Source organism: Oryx dammah, unplaced genomic scaffold, assembly GCF_014754425.2.
Source record: "Oryx dammah isolate SB20612 unplaced genomic scaffold, SCBI_Odam_1.1 HiC_scaffold_26, whole genome shotgun sequence".
Taxonomy (NCBI): Eukaryota; Metazoa; Chordata; class Mammalia; order Artiodactyla; family Bovidae; genus Oryx; species Oryx dammah.
Window position 1 is genome coordinate 29,746,359 of NW_024070210.1, and position 27,637 is coordinate 29,773,995.

General features: G+C 37.7%; 3 protein-coding genes across 5 annotated transcripts in view; 1 reads left to right on the forward strand and 2 right to left on the reverse strand.

The window, feature by feature from the left end:
• The window catches only part of SLC38A6 (solute carrier family 38 member 6), a 68,833-nt gene extending 63,724 nt beyond the window's left edge, over positions 1-5,109 (reverse strand). Inside the window, exons 1-3 of one of the 2 annotated variants that reach the window (XR_005718672.1) lie at positions 4,842-5,109; positions 3,409-3,539; positions 1,530-1,603 (exon numbers count right to left, since the gene is read on the reverse strand). Coding sequence is in view for 1 of the 2 variants with exons in the window: in XM_040226318.1 (XP_040082252.1) it covers positions 1,530-1,603; positions 3,409-3,539; positions 4,842-4,946 (310 nt within the window). In the remaining variant the exon portion in view is untranslated. The remainder of the gene's footprint in view (positions 1-1,529; positions 1,604-3,408; positions 3,540-4,841) is intronic. The other variant, XM_040226318.1, reaches the window with a different exon arrangement.
• Positions 5,067-16,232, forward strand: TRMT5 (tRNA methyltransferase 5). Its single transcript, XM_040226317.1, has 5 exons — positions 5,067-5,196; positions 6,368-7,020; positions 9,540-9,664; positions 11,597-12,251; positions 12,623-16,232. The coding sequence occupies exons 1-5, from the start codon at positions 5,129-5,131 to the stop codon at positions 12,673-12,675; spliced, it is 1,554 nt and encodes a 517-aa protein (XP_040082251.1). The 5' UTR covers positions 5,067-5,128; the 3' UTR covers positions 12,676-16,232.
• A 3,075-nt stretch (positions 16,233-19,307) lies between these two features.
• The window catches only part of MNAT1 (MNAT1 component of CDK activating kinase), a 226,251-nt gene continuing 217,921 nt past the window's right edge, over positions 19,308-27,637 (reverse strand). For both annotated transcript variants that reach the window (XR_005718673.1, XM_040226320.1), the window contains one exon: positions 19,308-19,769. Coding sequence is in view for 1 of the 2 variants with exons in the window: in XM_040226320.1 (XP_040082254.1) it covers positions 19,649-19,769 (121 nt within the window). In the remaining variant the exon portion in view is untranslated. The remainder of the gene's footprint in view (positions 19,770-27,637) is intronic.

Sequence of the window (27,637 nt, forward strand, 5' to 3'; positions counted from 1 at the left end):
AAAAAGAAAAAAGAAAGAAAAACAGAGCTTTTCACTTTAGATGTCCCAAAGTTATAGAAAAGAACAACAGATGTCAGAATTTTAAAGTTAAATATATATGATCTGAAGGAAAGCAAAAAAAAAAAAAAAAAAAGCATTATTTGGAAATCTTCATAAATTGAATACTACTTCCAAATAATTTAAATTAATAAAGCAAAACACTTCAGGTAATGAAGACATAATTGCCACATGACTGACTAACATATTAATCTTTTAGTAGAAACCATGATAAAATAACCTATGAAGATGTTAAACTATCACAATTAAGTAAAAATAACTTTTTTAAACAAAGAAGCAAAATTTCAAAACATGCATTAAAATTCAGTCACCTTTCAGCAGGATTTATAAATATACTTCTTTAATGCTCTTACTCCTGAATTTGGGATGTTGTATGAACAACTTGTTACTTTGCGATTAATATTGCATCATTTCCTAGTATTTCTATCTGTCTACCCAGTCACCCAAGCCCCCTGCAAGCAAAGGAATGTATTTGTTGGTTGAGTGACCAAAAGCAATGACACAACTTACAGCTATGAACTATGGATCCTAAGTCAGTGTTGTGTAAGAGTCCCCTGGAGGACTTTTAAAAAGAGATTCCTGAATCCTACCTTAGATTTTTGGAATTAGAATCCCTGAGGCTTAGAAACCTGTTTACAGAACAATCTGCAGATGTGTCTGATGCATAGACAGATTAAACAGACTAGAGCTGTGGATTTAGAACTCTGTTCTGAAGTCTTAAAATACTTAAGAAACACCTGTTTCAACCAGAACAATCCCATTTTTATCTATTTTATGTATCCGTTGTGTTTCTTAAAAACTTGAAAACAACAGGGCAAAGTGAACCCATCCATATGAGACTTAAACTCATGATTCTGGCATCATAACTGTCCTAATCCAAAGGGAGATCAGCCTAGGCAGATAGAAAGACCAGGACTGGTGGACACAGAGTATTTGTTAATGCCAAAAGAAAAACTTTTAAGAAAGCAGTTCCATGATTCATACACTTATTGATTGCAACTTAAAAGAACTTATTCAATACATGTCTGAACTGCATAAGTGGAAAAAACTTCCTTATATGTACACATCTATATATGGGGGGCAGAGACAGCAGTAGTGGGTCTGGGAAGGTGTTCTCCAGAAAGTGATCCCCCTAGGAGAAAGATGATCAGCATGAACACCTGGGCACTGCTTCTCCCTAACACAAGGTCTGGAGCCTTTAAACACCTTTCAGGTGCTTTCCCTAATCTACTCTAACCTAGAAAACTATGTCACATCTTGTGGAGAAAGGCAGGGGAAGAATGCTGGTTTCCTCCTCCTCATCTGTCCTCGGATATTCCCCTGAAGGACTGGGTCCATATATTCTGACCTTCTGAAATTCTCCATTTCAACCACCCTACCTAATATTCCCACTGGAAATTAGATTTGAGACAGCCAACCTGGCTAACATGATCTCAATAGGCTATTTTATCAAATGCACACGTTTTACTTACCTGTCTGAATACACAGGCTAAGCAGGAGATGAACTGAGTAAGAAGCCAGGAGAGCAACTATCAGCAGCAAGAAACTAAAACATAAAAGAGTACATGGTCAAATTTGTCCCCTAAAAGTTTCCTTTTTATGGTATTTCATTCAAAAAACATTTTTTTTTTTCACATTCAAACGGTCGCGTGTATGAGTGCTAAGTTGCTTCAGTCATGTTTGATTCTTTGTGACTCTATGGACTGTAGCCCTCTAGGCTCCTCTGTCTTCTCTCCAACTTAAGAGAAGTAAGTTTCAGTTGGGAAATCCCATCGTCTTTTTTCTTTACTCTATCCCTCCCCTTTCAACGATGCGTTGCTGTTGTTTAGTCATTTCAGTCATGTCCAACTCTTGCAACCCTATGGACTGTAGCCCTCCAGGCTCCTCTGCCCATGAGATTCTCCAGGCAAGAATACTGGAGTGGGTTGCCATGCCCTCTTCCAGGGGATCTTCCCCACCCAGAGACTGAATCCACGTCTCTTACGTCTCCTGCACTGGCAGGCGGGTTCTTTACTGCTGAGCCATCTGAGAAGCCCTCAGTGATGAGTACCTCCCTATAATTTTGAATAAACACTGAATTTCAGCATCTATTAAACATACTCAACAAAGCAAACCAAAAAAATACAGTTAACACACTTTTAATGACATGATTTGAAAAATGTGTAATGTAATAATTGGGGTCCTCTCACCAGAAATATGAAAAGAAACAGCATATATAATCCCTTACTTATTCTCAGGAAGATATTGGCAAGACAAGTTTCCAGAGGAGTGCTCCTGAAGTTGAAGACATTCTATCTTTGCAGTCTGCTTAATACTTGTGAATAAGTAGCAAAATGGAGAGGTGAGAGTATACTTGTCAACTGACATCAGAGACCTCACAAAATAAGGTTGGCATCACCGAGTGGAAACTGTGATATGATTCAGCAAGCACCCAATCAGTGGTATATATCTGCATGTGAGATCCTGCAGTAAAAAATGTGATTTTTCAGTTGGAACTAAGAAATAAGTCCTATGATTATGTCTTGCCTGAGGTGTCATACATAGCTTTTAAGTTTTAAAACTATGAAAGTGTGCAAATACATCCCATAATAAAAGCAAGTTGGGTTACTTAAAAGTTGGTTAGCTAACCAAGAAATTCAAAGTAAAAGCAAAAATGATCCTACATGAGACTGTATTTTAAATTTCATAGAAAAAATAGGTCTGCTTGTACTGACAAAACAAGCTTGTTCATTCATTCTATTAAGCATGATGCTCCATGCTAAGGATAAGATCTAGTCCTAAAGGATTTCAGAGTTCAGCAGGGAAAATAACTTGCAAACAGATAATTACACTGTAATAAAAGAATGAATATAAAAGTACAATGGAAACACAGAAAAGACAGCAATGTTTTCTGTCTTGGGCAAACTGGCCTATGAGCTGAGTCTTAAAAGATGTAAAGGAATAAACACAGGGTACATGTAACTACTTAACAGGAGGAAAGAAAGAGATGGAGAGAAACTAAAGTATTATATGTATTATTTACAATTACAAAATCGCTATTTATAAATAATCTGCATGACTGATAAACTGATTTACTTTGGTTCACTGAACACAACAAATAAGCCACTTGTTAAGGTTATTAAGGAATGTGGATCAAGTTTCTCTTTTTTAAAAAATTAGCCACACTTTGGATTAAAAAAAAAAAATTATATAGCATCCTTCCAAGCTACAGACTAGCAACAATATAAGAATAAGAAGAACCCCAGAAATAACTAGAAGTTGTATAATACCAAGTTCTACAGCCTATCTCTTTGCTTCCCAATGTACTATTAAAATGAAAAAAAAAAATAGTAAAATAAGAAAAAAACTCACCTAAATCCAAGGATACCAGTATGAGCCATAACATAAGCTAAGCCAAGGATGCCACTTCCCATGATGGCATTCATCAAATTAAACACTGAGAAACCAAATGAAGCACCTCGGGATCTCTGTGTGTGAACTTCCTGTAAGCACACGAATTAAAGAGTTAGGTGTTTGAATGGTGCAGTCCAACTTTGGTCAAGAAATGACTGACAGGTTATGGAGAGTCTCCTAAAACCACAGACATACTGTGACATACTAGTTGCTCAACAAGCAACCAGGACCTCGTTTCCTTTCCTTTCCTTCTCACTTCCCACTAGTGCAGCTCCAGGAATCCAGTTTCCTAGGAAAATCATCTCCACCTGCGCAGAGACCCAGTAGGCTTCAGGAAGAAGGCATGACTAACCTTGTGACTGCAAAAGACAGGGTAAAATGGGGGTGGGGACAGGGAGCAGGCAGATGGCCTCATGCTCACGTGATAACTGAAGAATCCCTGAGTCAGCTTGAGGTTGCTGTGGACAACTGTTGCTCCCCAATTACTAGGACTGCAAAACTAATCTCTATTTACACACTTAATGAATTAAGTCTGCCCAGCTGAAAGGATGGGCAGGAATACCATGCAATGACGATATTGTAAATAGAAGCAATTCACGTTGCTCTAGCGAGGATACACCTTGAAAACACTCTCCCCTAAAATAGCATTTGGGAATAAAGTCCTAGAAATTGTTACTGCCTGGGACTTGAGTTAAAGAGCCGAAGTGCCCACTGCACAGGTTTTAGGGTCAGGGAAGTGCTATGTACTTATTACCAGGCCTCTCACGCTCCTTCATGGTTAAGTATCTCTGTATTAAGATGTTTGAAGTGAAGTGAAGTCGCTCAGTCGTGTCCGACTCTTTGCGACCCCATGGACTGTAGCCTACCAGGCTCCTCTGTCCATGGGATTTTCCAGGCAATAGTCCTGGAGTGGATTGCCATTTCCTTCTTCAGGGGATCTTCCCTACCCAGGGATCGAACCCAGGTCTCCTGCATTGTAGACAGACGCTTAACCGTCTGAGATGTTTACAGGTCCCCAATGACTAAGCTGAGAAAAGCAAAATCTTGTGACTCTTGCAAAAAGCTCACAAGACTGGTGGAAAAAACGAGAAGCCGACAAGGATACCGAGAGCAGTGAGTTACATAACCGTGGGGCTGCTCCCCTAGTGGGGTCCCCTGCCTCCACCTGCTGCTGCGTCTCTTCCACCTGAGCCTGCAGCTTCAGCTTTTCTTCCTAGAACAGGTTAGGCTCCTATCTCATTGATGAACTCCGCCAGATCTCCTCGAAATCTCGGCTGCTGCCTTTGGGCCCCAGGTCCTAAGCTTCTCCCCTCTCCCCTTGCCATCCCCTTTCTTTTCCCGGTCTTATCTGGCAGTCACTTCAGAACGGGGAGCCAGCGGAGCAAACTTACGTTGCTAAGCAACGGGCTAGACTCTTCCGCCTCCGCCTCTTCAGGCTCTTGGGTAGAGACAAACCAGCCGGGCTCGGCGTTGATGACCCCCGCTGGCACCTCCATGCTGCTCGCTGGTCGAGTACCCAGTCCATCCACTAGCTGCTACCCCGGCCCTCCCGCCTGTGGCCGCGCTGGAGGCGGGCCTACGTTCCCGGCCCTTCCGGGTTTCCGTACCTCACCAGGGCCGGGACGAAAGGAGGGATCGACGTGATCTGGTGACGCTCGCCTCTCGGCGGCGAACCTTGATGGTGTCATCGAGGGCCCGCCCACCCGCCGAAGACACGTTTCCGAGCTGTATGTACCAGAGCATGAGGTGAGGGTCTGGTCTTGGAGCCAGCTACGGGGCGACGCCAGGAAATGGGATGGTGACGCTGGTGAAGTGGCGGCCGTGGTGCCCTTGAGAGAGAGTTCGAAGGGGCTGAGGGTCCCGTGGCGGTACCGGTCGGCTCGGCGGCTCTCCGCCTCGAGCTGTCTGGGCGCTAAAACGTCAGGAAGTCGCCCAGCGCCCGGTGCACAGCCTGGGCCTGAGTACGGGGGAGTGAGGGGTGTTTCATCTCTTCAGGACTTTCCGATAGAACCTTTAGCCACATCTTACTTGTGGAAAGCAGAGATTCACTTTAAGTAATTTACCCAAGATCACACATCTGGTTAACTGCTAAATCCAGTTTGAACCCTGTCGACTTTTTGACAGTTGCTTTACAGGGTTCCTAGGCAGGGCCCTTCCTTAACAGTCCCTTCTTCGGTATTCCGGAAGGCGAAATGAAAACCTGACCCTAACGGGATGTGCGTGTGACACTCAGCAAAGTTCCCATCCTAGAAATACTGAAACGTCTACTTATAGGTAGGGCTTGTGGTAGTAAAACATCAAAGACGACACAGAAATAGATTAAGACCGCAGGCCCTGGATTTTAATCCTTGCGCAACGATTCACAGCAACAAGATTTTGGGTCAATTAACCTATTTCTGAGCTTTAGTTTACACCTTTGCAGAAATGAGAATGCAACACCACACATCTCCCAAGATTGTTACTGTGAGTAAAGCGTTCAGCACATTATCTGACCCAATAAGCTTCCATAAGAATATGCTTTTAAATATTCACATTGGTAAAATTATCAATATAGTGACCATTTCGTTTAGAGATGATCCTTTAACTTAAATTTCGGCTTTCCAGTCCCAAAATGTTCTGTAGAAAATTGTGGGTGGGGAGGTTTGTTGACTACAGCGAGAGTGATGGATCATTAAACCCTAGTCCAGGCCGCAGGTGGGCTGGAAGTATACAGATTTATTATTTACTATTAATAAAAGTCATCCTATCCTGAAAAAGTTATTAATATTACACTTCTCACATACCACTAAAAGTTTTCATCTTTGGTATTTAGCAGGTTATTTGAAACAATTAAAATTTTTATTAAGACTTGTGAACATGTTAAGCTTGTTTGTAGCTTTATGGTAGTTCTTTTAATTGAATGCTTTATTTTTAGGAGCTTATTCAAACAATTTGGATTCTCAAGAAGACTTCTCAAAGTGGAAAGCTATAGAATAACTGAGTCAGCATCACTGATTCTACTACCTTGGGCATCGTTGATACAGAAGCTTAGCAGAGTACCTGTTATTTTCTTGCTGGATCAAAGAAAAAGATTCTCAACCATGCCTGAAATAGAAACAAATCACAGAGACTCTGAATTGTTTTCCCCACCCTCCGATGTCCGAGGAATGACAGAACTTGATAGAACAGCTTTTAAAAAGACAGTCACCATCCCAGTGCTTAAAGTGAGGAAAGAGGTAGTCAATAAACTGATGCGATCCCTTAAAAGAGCAGCACTGCAGCGCCCAGGCATAAAACGTGTGATTGAAGATCCAGAAGATGAAGAAGGTAGACTAATTATGTTGGATCCCTATAAAATTTTTACTGTTGATTCCTTTGAGAAAGAAGAACTCAGTATTTTAAAGCAGCTGAATGTCAATCCACAGATATCAAAATATAATTTGGACCTAACTTATGAAAACTTTAAGTCAGAAGAAATCTTGAGAGCTGTGCTTCCTGAAGGTCAAGATGTGACCTCAGGGTTTAGCAGAGTTGGACACATTGCTCACCTGAACCTTCGAGATCATCAACTACCTTACAAGCATTTAATTGGTAGGTGTGTCTTAGTAATAGTCATGTTAGAAACCAATTAGCAAGTTCTAATTTTAGTTTAAAAAAAATGTAAATGCCTATTATAGAAATGGGACATTTTATCATTTTAATTTTAAGCAGGATCTTGAGCTAATACTCTCCTTTGGGGGCCACTTTGGAATAGCCTTCCCAGAGTCATTTGTTGTTGCTGTTTAGTTGCTAAGTCCTGTTCGACTCGTAAGAGACACCATCGACTGTAGCCCACCAGGCTCCCCAGTCCATGGGATCTCCCAGGCAAAAGTACTGGAATGGATTGCCATTTCCTTCTCCAGGGTGTCTTCCTGACCCAGGGATTGAACCCACATTTCCTGCATTGGCAGGTGAACCCTTTACCACTGAGCCGTCAGGGAAGCCCTCCCAGAGTCAAGCAAGCTCTAAATATCAGTTCAAGCTTTTGTGTTTACAATACATAAGCATTAACTTCAATCACTTGCTTTGGCACAATTCTTTGGCAACTTATTATTTTGGTATCCAGAACTTACTAGTCCTTCAGGACTATGTTGAATGCTAGGTTTCATAAGTTTGAGTGTTTCATAGTCAAAAGGGCAAGACCGTGTCTACTCATGCTTTCACCAGTTCAGTTAATTGAGCCTCTTCTATATCGTAGGCACCATACTTTGTTTTTCAGTACTCCTAGCTTTTTAGAAACAACTTTGTAGCCCACAGTTGAAGCATGGGTCTTTTATTCTTTGGACTAAGAAAGAAGACTAATCAAAATTGCTCTTGTCTGTATATAAATATTTAATGTCCATGCATTCTCCAGATTAATATTTTTAATACAGAGTAATTGTCAGAACTTCTGGGAATTATTTTCAGCTTTAAAATGTAGTGCTCAGTGTTTTGCATGGGTAGAATTTCAGAGATGTGCTGTTATGAGTTTACTTTGTTTTTATTGATGAAAGGGACTAATAATGCACAGTGATAACATAATAAATACTTAAGCAGAGCCTTATAATTATGGTCTGGTACAAATGTCAAGTCTAGGCTTTCCGTTGAATCATTGCCTGTCCAAACTCAACATTCTTTTAGCACTCTTATTTTATAAACTCGCTCTCATAAAAGGGCACTCGCAGATTGAAAATGAAACATTTTCATACAGAAGTAATTTTAAAGCTTTTACTATAGACCTTTAGAATGTTTTTTTTAATTCTTCATTTCAAACTAACTTCTAAAATTTTAACTACCTTAAAAATTGAGTTCTGATACCTGAAGCAGAACAAGATAAAACAATGATTAATGATAGTTTGACATTATCATATTCAAAATCAGGTATCTAATTATCGGAGACAAATTAGATAAATTCTAGTCGGTATTTAAGCATATTTGTATAAAAAGTTCAGTTCAGTCGCTCAGTCATGTCCAACTCTTTGCAACCCCATGGACTGCAGCACACCAGGCTTCCGTGTCCATCACCAACTCCTGGAGCTTGCTTAAACTCATTTCCATTGAGTCGGTGATGCCATCCAACCATCTCACCCTCTGTCGTCCTCTGTTGTATATGTATTATGGAGTACTTTATACTTATTTACAAATCAACTTATCTTTCTTTATACAATGAGATAGCATATAGATTCTTGTAAATTTTTTTAAGTGCTGACAAAAATGCAGACTTTGATTATAGGGCATCAGCTTACCATTGCCAATGTCTTTTAACCTTTGTAGCTTTTTGTGCTCTGGAAAATATTTGACATAAAGAACAATTTAAGTAAATAAACATTTTATTTAGAGAAAAGTAAAGAATCTATGTTTCTTTTATTTGAAAACATTATTTTGCTGGTATACATTTCCAAAGTGGAAGTATCTATTTTAAATACATAATAAAGCAAACATTTGGTTTGAGGCCAGTGGGGACAGGCTAGTGTTTTCTGAGACCATTTGTTTCCATAGTCCTTAACATCTCTTCAATTTTTTAAGCAGTTCCCTGGGTCTACCTGTTTGCTTACTGTTGCATTGATACATTTGAGAAGCCTAAGTAAAAGACATGGAAAAATATTAGGCAGAACAAGCTCTTCAAAATTTTTTCTTTATAAATGTATCCACACATTTTTTGTGTGTTTGCATAGAGGCTGTCAGACATTAACTTTAGTTATCTGTTGAATTTTTAGAACTGCATTCCTCTACACACATCAGCTTCCCAGGTGGTGCTAGTGGTAAAGAACCCATCTGTCAATGCAGAAGACATAAGCGACCTGGGTTCTATCCCTGGGTTGGAAAAGATCCCCTGGAGGAGGGCATGGCAACCCACTCCAATATTCTTGCCTGGAGAATCCCATGGACAGAGGAGCCTGGTGGGCTACATTCCATACAGTTGCCAAGAGTCGGACACGACTGAAGCCACTTAGAATGCATGCACACACAGTAGATGCAATTTTGGGCTATAAACCAGAAGAAAATATAGTTCACATCCATTTCATATTTGCAACTTTAGCTTTTATTTTGCAACCAGAAGGCAGTATTTATCATAATTTCTGTGCTTTTAGGGCAAGTTATGATTGACAAAAATCCAGGAATCACCTCAGCAGTAAATAAAATCAATAATATTGATAATACCTACCGAAATTTTGAAATGGAAGTACTATCTGGAGAGGAGAATATGATGACCAAGGTATGGAATATTTTATTGTCTCCTAATACAGTGTATATCAAGATTAACTTTTGAAATCAGGATAACAGATTAAGAAAATACAATACCCAGTATTGATGAGTATGTGAGACTGTAAGTATTTACATACATTATTGATGGGAAAGCGAATAGTCAGGAAAAGGTATGGTAATATATTGCAATTTTGAATAGATACATCCTTTGACCTAGCACTCCATTTATAGGAAGTTATCTCAAGAATATAACTGGACAAAATTGTACTGATGTACCCATCCAGGGATTGAACCCGTGTCTCCCCTGCAGTGGAAGTATGGAATTTTAACCACTAGACACCTACATCATTTTTATAATAAATAAATATGATGGAATGAAAAGCTAAATATCATCAGTAGATAACTGATTAAATTTTAGGATAATAATACAATGGAATACTCCCATCACTGAAGATTATTTAGCTCCATCAGTTCAGTTCAGTTACTCAGTCGTGTCCGACTCTTTGCGACACCATGAACTGCAGTACACCAGGCTTCCCTGTCCATCACAAACTCCCGGAGCTTACTCAAACTCATGTCCATTGAGTTCGTGATGCCATCCAACCACCTCATCCTCTGTTGTCCCCTTCTTCTACTGCCTTCAATCATTTCCAGCATCAGGGTCTTTTCAAATGAGTCAGTTCTTCGCATGTGGCTCTAGGTGAGTGATCACACCATCATGGTTATCTGGTTCATGAAGATCTTTTTTGTATAGTTCTTCTGTGTATTCCTGCCACCTCTTCTTAATATCTTCTGCTTCTGTTAGGTCCATACCACTTCTGTCCTTTATTGTGCCCATCTTTGCATGAAATGTTCCCTTGGTATCTCTAATTTTCTTGATGAGATCTCTAGTCTTTCCCATTCTATTATTTTCTTCTATTTCTTTGCACTGATCACTGAGGAAGGCTTTCTTATCTCTCCTTGCTATTCTTTGGAACTCTGCATTCAAATGGGTATATCTTTCCCATATTAAGTTTCAGACTCTTGAAACTTAATAATATGATCAGAGGATTTGATGTGGTCAGGAGGAAAAAATATGTACAAATTTGGAATTAAGGTCCATGAAGAGAAAATATAGAAGATGTCTCTATTAGATTTATAGAACTTAGGAACTTTCTGGCCTTTGATTCTTTTCAGTTAAAATAAGGGGCTTAAGATGAGAGATGAGGTCACATTTCACAACTGTAGTTTTAATTTTGTTTTCTATTTTTTATCATGTTTATGATAGTCCCCAAAGAAATGCTGTAAAGTTTTAATTTTGTTCAAGACTTAGCTTCACTGTAGTTTATCCATGAAAACTCAGATTTGGGAAAGGCAAAACAGGGGAATGATTTATTCTATACACTGGCTCTATTTATAGACATGAAACCTGCAAAGTCCAAGTAACTGTCTAAAAACATAACGAAGTACCTTGAAATTCACTGACACATGACGCATCTATCTTGCCAAACTGAAAACTAAGGAAGGAAAGCATGTTTGCTGTATGGAAGAGCTGTCTGCAATTTAGCTACCCACCATGAAGACAGATGTAGTGTGTTGTTTCACCCTAAAGGCTTCTTCCTATCAGGTGACAGGAGATAATATAATTAAGCCAGTCAATTGGCCTATCTGAAAAATTCCTAGTGTGATCAGGGGGCCACTTTATGATCCTTTAGGATGAGATGGAGAGCTGTTTGGTTTTGAAGAGATGACTTCTCTCATGAAAACATCTAATGCAAGATAGTAACTACCCTCAAGTTTAGCATAACACCAGATTTCTAATTTAAATGCCTTTAAACTCACTGTAATTTGCTCTTAATAGTAGTAAATTTGTAGTAGTAAATGTGTGTATGTGTGAATGCATCTATCAGTGGCTGGAATTTAAGACTAAGCAGTTTAACCAAAACAATAATACTTTTTTCAGGTTCGAGAAAACAATTACACCTATGAATTTGATTTTTCAAAAGTCTATTGGAATCCTCGTCTCTCCACAGAACACAGCCGTATCACAGAACTTCTCAAACCTGGGGATGTCCTATTTGATGTTTTTGCTGGGGTTGGGCCCTTTGCCATTCCAGCAGCAAAGAAAAACTGCACTGTGTTTGCTAATGATCTCAATCCTGAATCCCATAAATGGCTACTGCACAACTGTAAATTAAATAAAGTGGACCAAAAAATAAAAGTCTTTAACTTGGATGGGAAAAACTTCCTGCAAGGACCAGTCAGAGAAGAGTTAATGCAGCAGCTGGGACCACTGTCAAAAGAAAGAAAACACTCCGTGCACATTGTCATGAATTTGCCAGCAAAGGCTATTGAGTTTCTCAGCACTTTCAAAGCACTCTTAGATGGACAGCCATGTGGCAGTGAGCTCCTTCCCATTGTGCACTGTTACAGCTTTTCCAAAGATGCTAATCCAGCTAAGGATGTTCAGCAACGAGCTGGAGCTGTGTTAGGCGTCTCCTTGGAGGCATGTAGTTCAGTTCACCTAGTAAGAAATGTGGCCCCTAACAAGGAAATGTTATGCGTCACTCTTCAGATTCCTGCTGCTATACTTTACAAGAACCAGACCGTAAATCGAGGTAAGCGATTTCTGGGAAATTAAATGTAAGCTGTAATACTTTTAACATAACTTTCTTGGGCAACATATATATTTTATATTCTTTTTTAAACTTTGAAATAGATTAAACTAATTCTAGTTAGATATTTCAGTTCAAGACCCCTTGCCATTCAACTGTGACTAATTTCTCACAATTTTACAGATTTTATTATGACATACTGTTCATTCTAGTAGGCAGCTATTTCATTAAAATAAATTCACAGGAATGTTACTATTTCATGCATAAGTTGAATACATTAAAAATGTTTAAAATGCCTATATTATTTGCTTTTTAAAAGTTATTTTTAAATGTTAAGTATCTTACATAATATAGGTTTTCTGGATTTGTTACAGACAATCATGAAGATCCACCTCTTAAACGCCAGAGGACAGATAAAGACTTTTAAGAAGAAAATACACAAATTGCTTCAGTCACTTAATTGGAAATATTTTCTCCCTCTCCCCACTAGACCTTTGTGATAGTGAACTATCATTTTTATGATTTCTAATATTTTAGCATTCAGTTACTTTAGTATTGAACCCTTTTATTTTACCCTCGAGGCTTCCCTGTTGGCTCAGATGGTAAAGAATCTGCCTGCAGTGCAGGAGACCTAAGTTTGATCCCTGCATCTGGAAGATCCCCTGGAGAAGGGAATGGCAACCCACTCCAGTATTCTTGCCTGGAGAATCCCATGGGCAGAGGTACCTGCCAGGCTGTAGTCCATGGGTTTGCAAAGAGTCAGACATGACTGAGCAACTAACACAGTCCTATAAATTGGGAATTATCAAATTTAAATTTAAATAAGCCTACTAAATATATTTTGTTTTATAATTTTATCATCATATATATCTAATATTTTATTAGATAAATGTTTAAATATTGTCTTGGGAAAATAGTTTTTGAAGGTATGATAATTGCATGCTAACTAGGAAAGCACTAATCATTTTACAGTTATCCTTAGTTGAAGAGTGTAGCTAAGTTATATGTAAGTACTCCTTTACTATTACTGTTAATATAGAAGTATTAATAATAACAAATGAGATTATTTAGATCAGAGACAGGCAAACTATGTCCAGCAGGCCAAATCTAGTCCACCACCTGTTGTATGGCAAGTAAGCTGAGAATGGTTTTTACACTTTCAAATGATTGGGGAAAAAAAAAATTTGTGACATGAAAATTATATGAAATTTGAATTTCAGTGTCCATAAATAAAGTTTTATTAGAACTTATTTTTTATGCTCATTTGTTTACATACTGGCGATGGTTGCCCTCATTGTATAACACCAGAGCTGTGTAGTTAGCTGCAACACAGATGGGATATGATTTTCATCACTTCACATTGCTGCTCAGCACACTACGAATCAGCAACACGGTTATAATGCAACAGCATTTTTTGTGCCACATATATTGCTAAGCTATAACATTTTATTTTACTATTATGAGTGTATATACATTATTCCAAAACAACAAAAGTGGACATCCATGTTGAGCTTTTAAAGTATGGAAGAGTATGAATATTTTTGATACTGAATTAGATGATAAAGCATCCATAACTGAGCTAAAGTAAAATATACTTTGACATTTCCAAAGAACTACTCATCATCAGTATTTCCAAGTCACAGGCAAGCAACTGTCAGAAAAATTACATATTTAAACTGGACATTCACAGTAGAATTTCCTTATAAAAAATGAAAGTGGGGCTACAACCAAAATAAGTCTCCAAGTGAGTTTTGTAAGTCAAGAAAGGAAAATTGTTTACTGATGGAGAGTTAATTGTGTTTGTTTGAAAGCAGCAGTCTTAAGAAATGTGTCCAGAGAAAGCAAGTTTTGTTTAGGACTGTTAGCCTTTTGGCAAGGACAGTTGCCCCAAGAGTTGTGAACACTGGGAGTACCATCAATAGTCAAAACAGTAAATGAGTCCAAGTAGTTGTTTACTCTTGATGAGTTGATAGATGTTTCTAATACAGCTCAGTTCTTGCTTATCTGCAATGTCAATTCTGAGTTTGAAGTTACTGAAGAATTAGCCTCTATGAATACTCTGCATGGAACTATTGGTGAATACTTTCAAAAAAGTTGAGGAAACGAATTCAGTAAAACCTGAAGCAGAATCTGATCTGTTATAACTAATGACGGTAAAAGAAAGTGTGAGGTTAAAAAAAATATCTAGTGGAGAAACTTAAAAGCTTATGAAAATGTAAGGTGTTTAAAACCTATAGTTATTCACTATATTATTCACCAGCAAGTACCTTGCAGCAATATTTGAATCTATCATTTGTTAATGAACCAGTAATGTCAATGATAAACTTCATTTGCTTTCATGGACTTTAATCATCCTCAAAGTCCTTCAATTTTGTCTGAAATTGAAGCCAAATTTCCTGACACTCTTAACCTAAGCTTGATTTGCTTAGCAACTGTAAAGTCTGACTGCAATTTTTTGGGTTCATGGCCAAGACTGAAATTTTTCCTAAGAACCAACCTTAAACACTTCTAAAATACTAAATGTCTTAGGAAGTTAGTTGCTAAATAATATTTCTCATATATATCAACCACAATTACAGGACAAAAGTAACCAATGTGAAACACACTGCAATAGTATGAAATGACTACATTTCTCATCTATCAAAAATTAAGGAACAAGGTTTCCATTCTCACACATATTAGTGGATATATTTTTCTGAGTTTAGCATTTTTGGAACCTTGGTGCAAATGTAAAGAAATTTCCATGTTTCAGAACCCATTTAACTACAACTGAACTTCTTCAACTGGAAGTGATAAATGTATTACTGTAATGACATGCAAAAAGGTAAATACCAAGGGGGGATTAAGAAAAGCCTTCCAAATTATGTATTTACTCCGTTAAAATCACATGTTCCAATATCTGGTAGTATCTGTCTCAAAAGACTTTTTTAAAGATGAAATATGTAAAATCTCATTACATATAACCATTAGCAGGTGACCAATTACAATTCATTTTGATGATGGAACACTTAGAACCCCAACTAAATCTAATCCCCCCCACCCCCGCAAAAACACTATTAAAAATTTGTTGCTGCTGTTTAGTCATTAAGTCGTGTCTGACTCTTTTCGACCCCATGGACTGTAGTCCGCCAAGCTTCTCTGTCCATGGAATTCCCCAGGCAAGAATACTGGAGTTAACTGCCGTTTCCTTCTCCAGGGGCTCTTCCAGACCCAGGGATCGAACCCAAGTCTCCTGCTTGGCAAGCATCTCCTGCTTGGAAGGCAGATTCTTTACCACTGAGCCACCTGGGAAGCCCACAAAAAAATGTACTCAATTATATTTTGAATTTTGTTAATTTAAAAAACTGTGCCACTTTATTTTATCTCATTTATCTACATAATGGCCTCAGTTTTGCCTCTTGGCCCCAAAAGCCTAAAACACATTTACTCTCTAGTTCTACAGAAAAAGTTTGCAGACCCCTGCTCTAAATCATTAACTACAAATTCAAATACCTTTAGCAGCTAATAATATAAACAGATGAAAGCAATACATCGTAAGAAGTATAGGTAACAATGCAGGAGATGTGAGTTTGATTCCTGGGTCAGGAATTTCCCTGCAGCCCACTCCAGTATTCTTGCCTGGAGAATCCCAAGAACAGAGGATCCTGGCAGGCTACAGTCCATCGGGTTGCAGAGTCAGACATGACTGAGTGACTAAACAGCAACAGCAGCATAGGGAGGTAATGAATTGGAACCTTTATTCCTTATTTAAAGACACTTAAAATTATGTTGGGGTTCAACCCAACCCATCCTATGCAAAACCTTGGGGGCTAATTCAACCAAGAAGTGCTAATTTGGGACTTCTAATTTTTCTTCCTTTCCCTCCTCTCCAAGTATATGTAGGTCAGGGGTCAGCAAACTTTCTGTAAAGGGCCAGATAGTACTTTAGGCTTTGTAAGGTATAAAGTGGCTTCCCAGGTGGCACAATGGTAAATAATCTACCTGCTGATGCCAAGAGACGTTGGGTTCAATCCCTGGATCGGGAAGATCTCCTGGAGGAGGGCACAGCAACCCATTCCAGTATTCTTCCCTGGAAAATCCCATGGACAGAAGAGCCTGGTAGGCTACAGTCCAGGGGGTCGCAAAGAGCCAGACATGACTGAGCACCCATGCCCAAGCTATAAGGCCTCTGCTGCTTCTCAGCTCTGCCACAGAAGGTGGCTGCAGACAGTACCTAAACACTGCATTTCAAAAAGAAACGTTTATGAAAATTTGAAATTTTAAATTCGTATGCTTTTCATATGTTAAAAAGTATATTACTCCTTTGGTTTTTTCCAGCCTTAAAAACATACAGACAACAAGTTTAGCTCATGGAGCATACAGAAACAGGAAGCAGCTGGATTCAGCCAAGGTCCTATAGTTTGCCGTCTCCTGGTCTGAAGTGAAGTCACCCAATCGTGTCCAACTCTTTGCGACCCCGTGGACTGTAGCCTACCAGGCTCCTCTGTCCATGGGATTTTCCAGGCAATAGTACTGGAGTGGATTGCCATTTCCTTCTTCAGGGGATCTTCCCAAACCAGGGATTGAACCCGGGTCTCCTGCACTGTAGACAGCTGCTTTACCATCTGAGCCACCAGGGAAGTCCCTAAATGTAGATAATAAATTTGCAAGTGGAATAAGAACTTTTTCCTAATAATGTACATCCATGTGGTAGGCTATAAATATTAAGTGTGGGTCAAATGATGTTCTTATTCATACATGTAAAGTGGTAGGATCCATTCAGTCACCCCTTTTGGATGTGATACCTAGTAACTGAATTCTTGGTTAATCCACTAGAAAATGATGGCCAGAACACTCAGTAGATAAACTTTTTAACTTTGTTATTTTTTTTGACAAGTTTTCTGCCACTTTAGATTTTGAAATGATTATCCAAGTCACCTGTTGACAGACTAAAGTGAGAAGTTTAGATCAAATATTTATTGAAAGAAAGTAAGGAATACTAAATAATAATACATTACAATTACCATGTAAATGTATTCAATACCATTAGTATCTGCTAAAAAGAGAATGCAGTTAGTAATCAAATCATGTTCTATGTAATGAATTCCTCAGAACTTCTATTAAAGATATCAACATGGTTACTTAGTTGATATCACTTATATCCCATATTAGAACTTGATCTGTAAAATTTCCTCAAAGTCTTAAGAAGTTTGTCTACTCAGACTTGGTTTTACACAGCTGTTGTTTATAAGTCTGACAGTCATCTCTAGGACATGGACTCTGCAGTTTAACCACTTGGGTTCAAACCCAAACTCTGCTCCTTTTAAAATGTACTGACCTTTAGTAGGTTACTTAACCAAAGCATCCCCATTTGTTAAAATGTGGAAATAATACTAGCACTGTTACAAGGATTACTCACAAAGCATGAGGCACAGTGCTTCACAAATGGTTAATGTTCAGTAGTTGTTTCTGTGCTAGTGTTATAAAACTTAGGAAATTCATGTAGATGAAAGACTTGTTCACACTTTTGTTTTGGGAGAGTAAATCACTAAGATAGAGGATAATTTCATCAACATAGAATACTGTTATTTAGTAAATTGTTGCCATTAGGTTATCTTTTACCATTCCCTTTGATCTAATACAGTCAGTTAACAATGTTTAAATTTGGCCTGTTGAACAAAGTATGGCAATAGTAAGGGTAAAATAATTACAATGTATCCAGGTGGTGGAATTTAACTGATTTCCCAAATCAGGTACAGGTAATTCCCACAATAATAAAGTAGGCTCAGAAAAGAAGTTTTGAAAGCCTTTGAAATATTTTGTTAATAATTCATTCTATTTAAATACATCATACAAGGTACTGAGAATAAATAATAGTATTTATTTTTTAAAGACTGGATACCTTACTTTGGCAGCTGAGTACAGAAAATTCTTAACTACAAGTCCAGTGTTCTCACTATTTGAACAGATTTATGTGTTGTACTTAAAGTGCTAGTCCTCTATTGGGAAAAAACTAATACTGAGGTGGCCAAAAAGTTCATTCGGGTTTTTCTGTAAGCTGGTACAGGAAAACTCGAATTAACTTTTTGGCCAACCCAATAGATTTGAAAAATAGGATGCAACCTAGTAGAGTATAGATAGAACTAGAGTTGGATTTAAAAAAAAAACTCACCTGTGTTCTAATTCTGGCTTGTGTGCATGATTTTAGCCTACTTAATTATTTGATGCCTTGATTTTCTCAATTATCAAAGACAGAAGGGTTGTGAAGATGAACATGCACTCCTGAAATTAATGCCTACTTAGTCAAATAAGATGGTGCTGTTATATATGAAATTTCTACTCTAACCCACAAATTTTGTTTCACATAACTTTCCACTCATAAAACTAACATCTGTTGTAATGGAGATTTGATAGAAAATCCCTTAATTTCTTTGAGAAACGATATCCCGTACCCAGTCATCTAGGTAACAGACTCATACAAGGTTGAGATGCTACAAATATCCATCTTATCCACATCCAAACTCTGTAAGCAACATTCAGGGTGTACTCAAAGCCTTTGAAGTTTCAAAAGAAACTATACCAGGGTCTGCAATTTACTCATAGAGAAATTTCATTTAAAATATATTCATTCCAGTCTCCAAGGTTTCATCATAAAATGAGCTCACATTGAGGTGAAAGGTGCCTTTTAAGTATTAAATTTTATTAACTCACTTCTTTGAATTTGTCATTAAAGCAGGTTAATACTCTGCTCTGGTTTATCCTAAGTAAGGCTCACAGCTGGGAACTATAACACACTGATCAAGGTTTGTCTCACTTTCCACTGCTCAAAACAGGCACTTAGTCCTTAATATTGAAAGAGTGACATTATCACAGGTCAGGTTTTACTTGCCACAACCTGCTGGTAGAAGGAAATATATCCACTTGTCTGGACTAGTATTAAGAAGACATTGGGAAAAAAAAAATGGAACATTTTATGAGAAGAAATAATAGTCTTGGATATTAACACTAAATGTCGTATTCAAAATGGCATTTTTAAATGTGTTCAAGTAAAACACTGTAATAAGAGAAAAACCACAGAACTTAATATAAAGTCTAGCTTTATTTTTTAAAAGATTTTACAAGTCTGTCAACCTCAAACTCACATAGGTGAATTATTCATATCTTCCATCAGATGAGGCTTACGGCTTCAATCCTGCTCAGAAAAATATAAGTAAAAAATAAATCTTTTCCACAAATATTTATCCACTATATTACCCAACTTAGTTCTGAAAATTTCTCTCTATAAATACTTTAATGCAGCTGCTAGTGGTAGGACTGTTGTTGTGCAGCTGTACATGGCTATAATTTTACAAGTCTGGCTTACTTTTGCTAGCTCTCTGGTTCGGCTCCAAGGTCCAGATCTTATAGGGGAGAAATAAAGGTTAACTGGGCTGCCAGAAAAGCCCACTGAATGCATCCTGTAGTGCTCTGTGACAAGCCAGAGAAGAAGTATAGCCTCCAGCAAGGTCCTGTGGAGAGGCAGCTCTGACATGGTTTAAATACCTACAACAAAACAGAAAGTGTGGCGTTGGCATAGAAGGCACATGTAAACTGGTAACACTTTAAAAAGCAACAGTAAAACTGATTCAAAAGTCAAATTCTAGGACTGAAATGTTCAGACTTTATAAATGCACTGTTATCTTTTAAAAGGAAACTTACCAACTCTAAATTATAAAACGAATTAAATTAAGATCTAAAAACAGCTCTGAAGAAGTCTTCAAAAATAACACTTGCTATTAAAATGTTTCATATTCCCAATTTTCAGAACTAATTTATTTTGCTGGCTATTGTTTGGGTACCTAACTGCTGCTATCCTTCCTGGCATACACTTAATAAATGAATGCACATCAGAATACTACTGTATTACCAAAACTTTACATAAATACTGAATATTTTACAATAAATATGTTCTGGAAAAAAACTACCAAAACAAGTGATGGGGGGAGAGAACATACTAGTTACTTTAAAATTACTTCAATATTACAAAAACATATTGTCTTCCTCCTCCTGCACGAAAGGAAATCTTAGAAAACTACATCCAAGAAATCTCTGAGACAGCCTGAGTTCAAAAGAATGTCTTGATTAGTAAATACAGAAGAGTCTTGATTAAATCTCAGAAGACTGTTACACACATGTCATTTAGCAATTAAAACTTTCTGCCTTTATAAAGGTATACAAACGGGCCTTACAATGGGATAATCCTAGCTAAAGAGGGAAAACTTGTTAGCATGACTACCAGCACTGTCAGAAAACAAATATTTCCAGCTTTGCTTTAATGCCTAGTTTAAGAAACCACATTGTTTCTTTAGGCCTCAGGAAGTAAAGCAGTTTCACCCACTTTAGAATTACGGGTATGGCAAATGAATAAATCAGGTACCAGAACATTTTAATAACTTGGAAACTTTTCTATTCTCATTCATTCAGACTTCCTGTGTGTCAAAGTCTTGATGCATGAGCAACTTATTATTTCTAACATAATAACAAGTCTGTTTTTCATTTGTACCCATGTTTAATAAGCTTGTGTGATTAAAAACTATATGGCAATATAAAAGACCAAATAGAAAAAGTGGTCAAAGTAAGACACAGCATAAGCTCCTGGAATTGGCTATAATTTATTCACACTGCCACAAATCAAGGTGTTAACTCAATTCTTTGCTTCTCTACCAAGGGTGAAAGAGGAAAGTAAAAGGTGAAAGGAAATTAATATTTATTGAGCAACAATCTCCAAACTTTTTTGATAGTATATTTATAGCAGTAAAAATATCTGAGCATGCATCTCCAAAATTTGTATACTTGTTTAAAATTATACGCATAAAGTATTAATCTATACTATTAGTATATTAAGTGTTAAATATATATCATAGTATATGTATATGGGCTTCCCTGGTGGCTCAGACGGTAAAGAATTTGCTTGCAAAGTGGGAGACCCAGGTTGAATCTCTGGGTCGGGAAGATTCCCTGGAGAAGGAAATGGAAACCCACTCCAATATTCATGCCTGGGAAATCCCATGGACAGAGGAGCACGGTGGGCTACAGTCCATGAGGTTGCAAAGAGTCGGACATGAATGACTAACACTTTCACTCCCTGCCCCCCCCAACTGATGGTTCAGATAGTAAAGAATCTGCCTGCAATGCAGGAGACCCAGGTTCAATCCTTGGGTCAGGAAGATCCCCTGGAAAAGGGAATGGCTACCTACTCTGGTATTCTTGCTTGGAGAATTCCATGGACAGAGGAGCCTGGTGGGCTACAGTCCACGGGATTGCAAAAAGTCAGATACTACTGAGCTACTAACACTTTCACTTTTCATAGTATATATACACATAATATATTAGTAAGTATATTATAATATATATATGAAATTTAAAACATTTAAAGGATGAAATTAAAATATTGAAATGAAAGTTCTAATATTTTCTCCTTATATCCTATCTTACATGTCCTGATGGGATGCATCCCACTTTGGAGACCATTGTTATTAAACAGTCGTTGTCAAACTCTTGATATAACCTTGGGTCCCATAGGATTTAAATGGGAATTCACCAAACCTAATACATGCCATAAAGTATGTGCTTATTACCTTCCAGGATAAAATAAAATGTTCACTGTTAGGACTCTGATGGATGAGAAATAAGTTAAGTGTTAAATCACCTCAGAAAGTAAAAATTAACCTGGAACAACATAAAATCAATTTCTCTTCACCAAGAAATAACTATCACACAAATAACAACACCACACAAATAATAAGTGAATAATATTTCTACAGGTATCTTGGAAGTGAAATCTTCCATTCCCGATACAAGTTTCAAGCTAAGTTTCTCCATATCCCAGATAATGTTGTTATCACCCTTTTCCCTTTCCTCAGACCCACAAAAGCACACTCTTAGCCCCAGTGGCTGTTTAGCCAAGGCAAAATTCAAGTACCACAGTGGAATGTGTCAATCTTACAAAGCCAACTATCATAAATGAAGAACTGGTTTTCATAACAATACAAACCACTGTGCAACTAGCTGTTTTAATTCATCACATTTTGGTACAACTTGTTTCTGGGAAAGTTGAGTCATACCATCTCTGGCTTGGCAATTCAAGCATAAACTTGCAGTATACATACAGCTTTTTACATGTTATCCTGAGAAACTGGAAACAGCTGCACTGCTGGCAGGAAAACACAGGACCACCAATAAAATATCCAAAACAGTTGCATCTTTTAATTTATGACTGTGCAGCTTCCATAAAGAGTATATAAAACAGTGCAACTTTTTATAGGTAAAATGTAATAAACAGTCATACTCATTGATGTCATAAATGAGTTTTTAAAAGTTTATTTAAATGATTAGTGTTTGAAAATAGTATTTCTTGAACATGGTCATAATCTAGAGCAATGAGCAAATATTTTTAAACTTGAGTTATTAATGCTAAGTTGTAGATTCTCACTGCCAACATCAAGTCCATTAAAACTTCTTTGCATAGCATTGAAAACAATGCATTTCTCTTCTAGCAAATCATTGACATTAAACATATCTGTAAGCATGATTCTTTAAAGATCTGCTTACTTACATTGCTGTTTTTTCTCCATGACTGTAGCTGCACAAAACAGTTATTGTTAAATATTTCAACCTATTTTCTCCATGCAATCTACATTAATTTCAATTTTAAAAAATAAAACGGGCCACTCTTGTTATTCAACTGTGGGCTATTATTTTCTAAGTATCTTAAGTTCTTAAACCCTTTAATTATTGTGGTATACCAAAGAATTTTGAAGGATCTGCAACATTAAAACCACACAATGAGAATTTAGTGTTTTGCCTACTTTTTCACAGTAATTCACATCTGTGTTGTTTTAATTCTTTCATGACCGTTACAAGTACATCACTGAATAGGATTCCTGGGGTTTCTGGCAGAGGTCAGTATCATTTCATGTACACCTTTATACAACAGAATGAGGAAGAAGTCTTAGCCAAATTTATTTCCAAAAGTCAAGCTCAGTTGGATTTTGGAGCCTGGAGGTAATTGCTCTTACTATTTAGCCAATCCCAGAACAGTATTTCTGCTTTTCATGGGTTTATTTTAAATACCTGTAAATCTTATAAGCAGAAACCAGGAAAGAAAAAAAGGTTTGCTTATTTTGGTACCTATACCTTATTTTTACTGAAAGCAGACTAAATTCAAAGATTTAAAAATCATACCTTTGATTATTTTCTTAAATAAGGCTTTAAAAAAAGTATGTTTTCAAAAGCATGTCTACGATAATTCCTATACAAAGGGCATCTTATGCCTTCATTTATACTACATTTAAAGGTGCCTTCCTTTGCATTACCCATCAAACTCTCTTTCAAACAGACTGTGGAGAAGGGGGAGGAAAAGGAGGGAATGGATCCTGAGAGGGGAGTAAGAAAGGATTAAGCATTAGAAAATCGCCCTTGAAAGTCTGTTCCTGAACTTTGATTTCCTACACTGTCATTTTCTTCTGTTACATTTAGCAGCTTTTGCTCCCAGAGAAGGTGGTATAATTTACACTTGGCTTCAGAAAGACTTCAATTTCTCAGTTCTTTAACATAAGAGAGCTCCTCTGAAACTACCCTTTTACTATTTTCCTTCCTTTAAAAAGCCCTATACTGACCATATGGCTGAAGTCTAGGACTCAGCTCATTTTAGTGCTATCCAACAGTTCTTTGCGTTCTCAGCTAGGGGCAGAGGGCAGGGGTTGTCACTCAGAACGAAGAGGCAGCACTCTTTTCCTCCAGTCGTAACTCCATCATGAAAACCCTTGAAATTCTTTGGCTCCAGAGAATCAAAGAATCTCAGAATTTAAATTAAAATGAAAATATGAAGCTCATATTAGTTTCCTCCTCCTCAAATTACCAGGCCCTACAGAGAGTTAAAAAAAAAAAAAAGTCCAACTTTTAAACTCTACCGAGTTATAAACTTGGACTGGTTCAAACTAAGAAAAGGAATGAATAAACTCTAGAGACTAAGACTTTCTTTTTACAAGGTGGCCCATTTTTTAAAGTCTGCATTTAAAGCCATCATACATTAAAAAGACCAGTTCCAAGTAGTTCTGCCTCCCAGCCTACAAAACTCAAATCTAACTACCATTAAAAGAGATCAGCCAACAGATCTCAGCTGTCAAGACCCAGAGCTCTTGTAAGAAATTCAGACAAAGCTATAAAAGATTTACCTTAACAACCTGAAGTCTATCTCTGATTGATTAAAAACAATCAGAGCAATAATATGCTCAGACAATTATCACTAAAATGCAGAAACACTCTAAAAACTGAAGTTAGTGCTCAGATGTCCTAATCCAATCACAATGTCAGAATAACACAGGAAATGTCCACACAGAGAAACTGATGACTATGTATATTCTAAGATAAACGGAGAAAGCACTACAAGTCAGAATAACTGTCCATAATTCTGAGGGCCGTTTGGTCATAAAAATATGTGGCTTCATGAACTCCAACCAAAAATATAACAAACTTCCATAGTCATCATTCACTTTGTTATCTTTATTATCTATTCTTCACTTTATTATCTAGATAGTAACTTGAATAAACTTATTAAAGCTGATCTCCGATTTACACTAATATAACTGGGAATCAAGTGACCAATTATTCCAGACATTTAGACCACAGGAACAACAAAGCTCATTTGGGAACTGAAAGCCACAAGGTGCCCAAGTAAGAGATAATTACAGATTGCTCAGGTAAGTCTTTCTGAATTATAACTGAAATAAATTATACAATTTATTACTATCAAAGAACATACATTTACAACTTAAAACTCAACATTCAAAAAACTAAGATCATGGAATCCAGTCCCAACACTTAGCATGGCAAATAGATGGGGAAACTATGCAAACATAAGAGTTTATTTGCTTGGGCTCCAAAATCACTGAAGATGGTGACTGCAGCCATGAAATTAAAAAACACTTGCTTCTTGGAAGAAAAGCTGTGACCAACCTAGACAGCATATTAAAAAGCACAGACATTACTTTACCAACAAAGGTCCATATAGTCGAAGCTATGGTTTTTCTATTAGTTATGTATGGATGTGAGAGTTGGACTATAAAGAAAGCTGAGTGCCAAAGAACTGATGCTTTTGAACTGTGGTTGTTGGAGAAGATTCTTGAGAGTCCCTTGGACTGCAAGGAGATCCAACCAAAGGAAATCAGTCCTGAATATTGGAAGGACTGATGCTAAAGCTAGAGCTCTAATACTCTGGCCATCTGATGTGACGAACTGACTTATTGGGAAAGACCTTGAAGCTGGGAAAGATTTAGGCAGGAGGAAAAGGGGACAACAGAGGATGAGAGGGTTGGATGGCATCACCAACTCAATGTACATGAGTCTGAGCAAGCTCCGGGAGTTGGTGATGGATGGGGAAGTCAGGTGTGCTGCAGTCCATGGGGTCGCAAAGAGTTGACATGACTGAGCAACGGAACTGAACTGAACTGAAAGAACACCCTAGTTATTTTAAGTCAAGGTAGCTATTACTGAAAGTTAATACAGCTACATACTGAAAGCAGTATTTCCTTGATTTGCGTGAGAACTACTTGAAAACATAAAAGATATAGCCCATTCTAGTTTGTGTAATATTTACTATGATTTTCATGCTAGTAACAGATGTGTGCTGGAAGTTTTATCACATCTTTATAAAAGAAGAAAGAGTAATTTTTCTCCAAGTGTAGGGCACATAAAAAAGGGAAAAATTCACATCTATGGAGCTCATTCGTTCTTAAAAAAAACAAACAAAAAAATTACTCAGTATCTACTATTTGCCAGGTTTTGAAGCAACTCTGAGAATAAAACAGACAGCAAAGACTCCATGCTCTCATGAAACTTGTAATTCAGTAGGAAAAAAAAAAAGATGTTAAATATCATGAAAAAGAAAGACATGGCTCTATGGGTGTGGATAAAAAGGGAAACCAACATGAACAAGTTTAGAAAATGGAGTTAAGCTTAGATCCAAAGGATGAGGAAGAGTCAGTAAGCAAGGCAAAAGGAGTAGAGAAATAATCCAGCAGAGGGAAGAATTTAGGTGAAGCAGTAAGGAGCCATGGCACATATTGAGAATACAAGGAAAAGGTCACTACAGCTCAGGATGAGGCTAGAGATGTAGGCAGAAAGTATCCAAAACAAGGCCTTATGAAAATGTTAAGAAACGTGAATTTTATTCAAAGAGCAATGCGAAGCCACTGAAAAGTTGTTGGAAGCTGGTAATCTAAATAGGCTAGTTTGGCAGCACAGTGGATTAGAGACGCAGAAGTTGACTGCAGAGACACTCCTTATGAGAATGCTTCTCTATTCCAGGCTTGAGAAGTGGTGCCTGGATTAGAGTGGTGGCAGTGGAAGTAATGGAAAGTACTAGTTCAAGGAGTTTCCCTGGTGGCTCTGTGGTAAAGAATACGCTGCCGATGCAGGAGATGCCGGAGACTGGGGTTCGATCCCTGGGTCAGGTAGATGCCTTGGAGGAAGAAATGGCAACCCGCTCCAGTATTCTTGTCTGGAAAATTCCATGAACAGAGAAGCCTGGCAGGCTATAGTCTGGGGCTGGGGGGAGAGGGGGTCCGCAAAGAGTCAAACACAACTGAGCGACTGAGTGCGCAGCACGCACTAGTTCAAGAGATATTTAAACATCAACTGAATATGGGAGAATGGAAAGGGAAGGACTTCCAACTGTCTAGTCAATTTCCAGCTCTCTAGACACATAGAAAAAGAAAGATGCCCTCACAGAGATAATGGAAAACTGGAAGAGAAGCAAATTGCAGTGGGACAAGAGAGAAGGGGAAAATTGTGAGTTTAATTTTGGACTTGAGTCTGAAGTGACTATATATAAGAAATACATGAGTTGAGATACAGAGCAGTAGCTGGATATATGGGCCAAGTACTAAGAATAAAATTATGGAATGAACATAATTTGGGAGTTATCAGTATGTAGAGGGTATCTGAAACCATAAGAGTGAATACTTAATATTTAAGGCGAGGAGACAGAACAAGAAGGGAAAGGACTGGGGCAAAGGCCTAGAGGACTACAGGGTATAACTGTGACAAAAGCAGCTGCGGCAGTTAATTTTACATGTCAACATAAAATTATGTCAAATGAGCCACAGGGCACCCAGATATCTGGCTTACCATTACTTCTGCCTGTGTCTAAGTATACCCCATACAATCTCTTCCCTTAGACTTACAAAGAATATAGATGCAAGAGACACATAAGTCACTTGGCAAAGAGTTAGAACCTGCTACTCGTGCCTCTCCCTTCTTGTAATTTTAAGGAGATAATAACAGCAAAGGCAGAAAACCTATGAGATTTCTCCATCTAGGGGCTCCAAGGGGCCTACTCATGGTACTTATAGCAGTAGTGTTTCTTACAG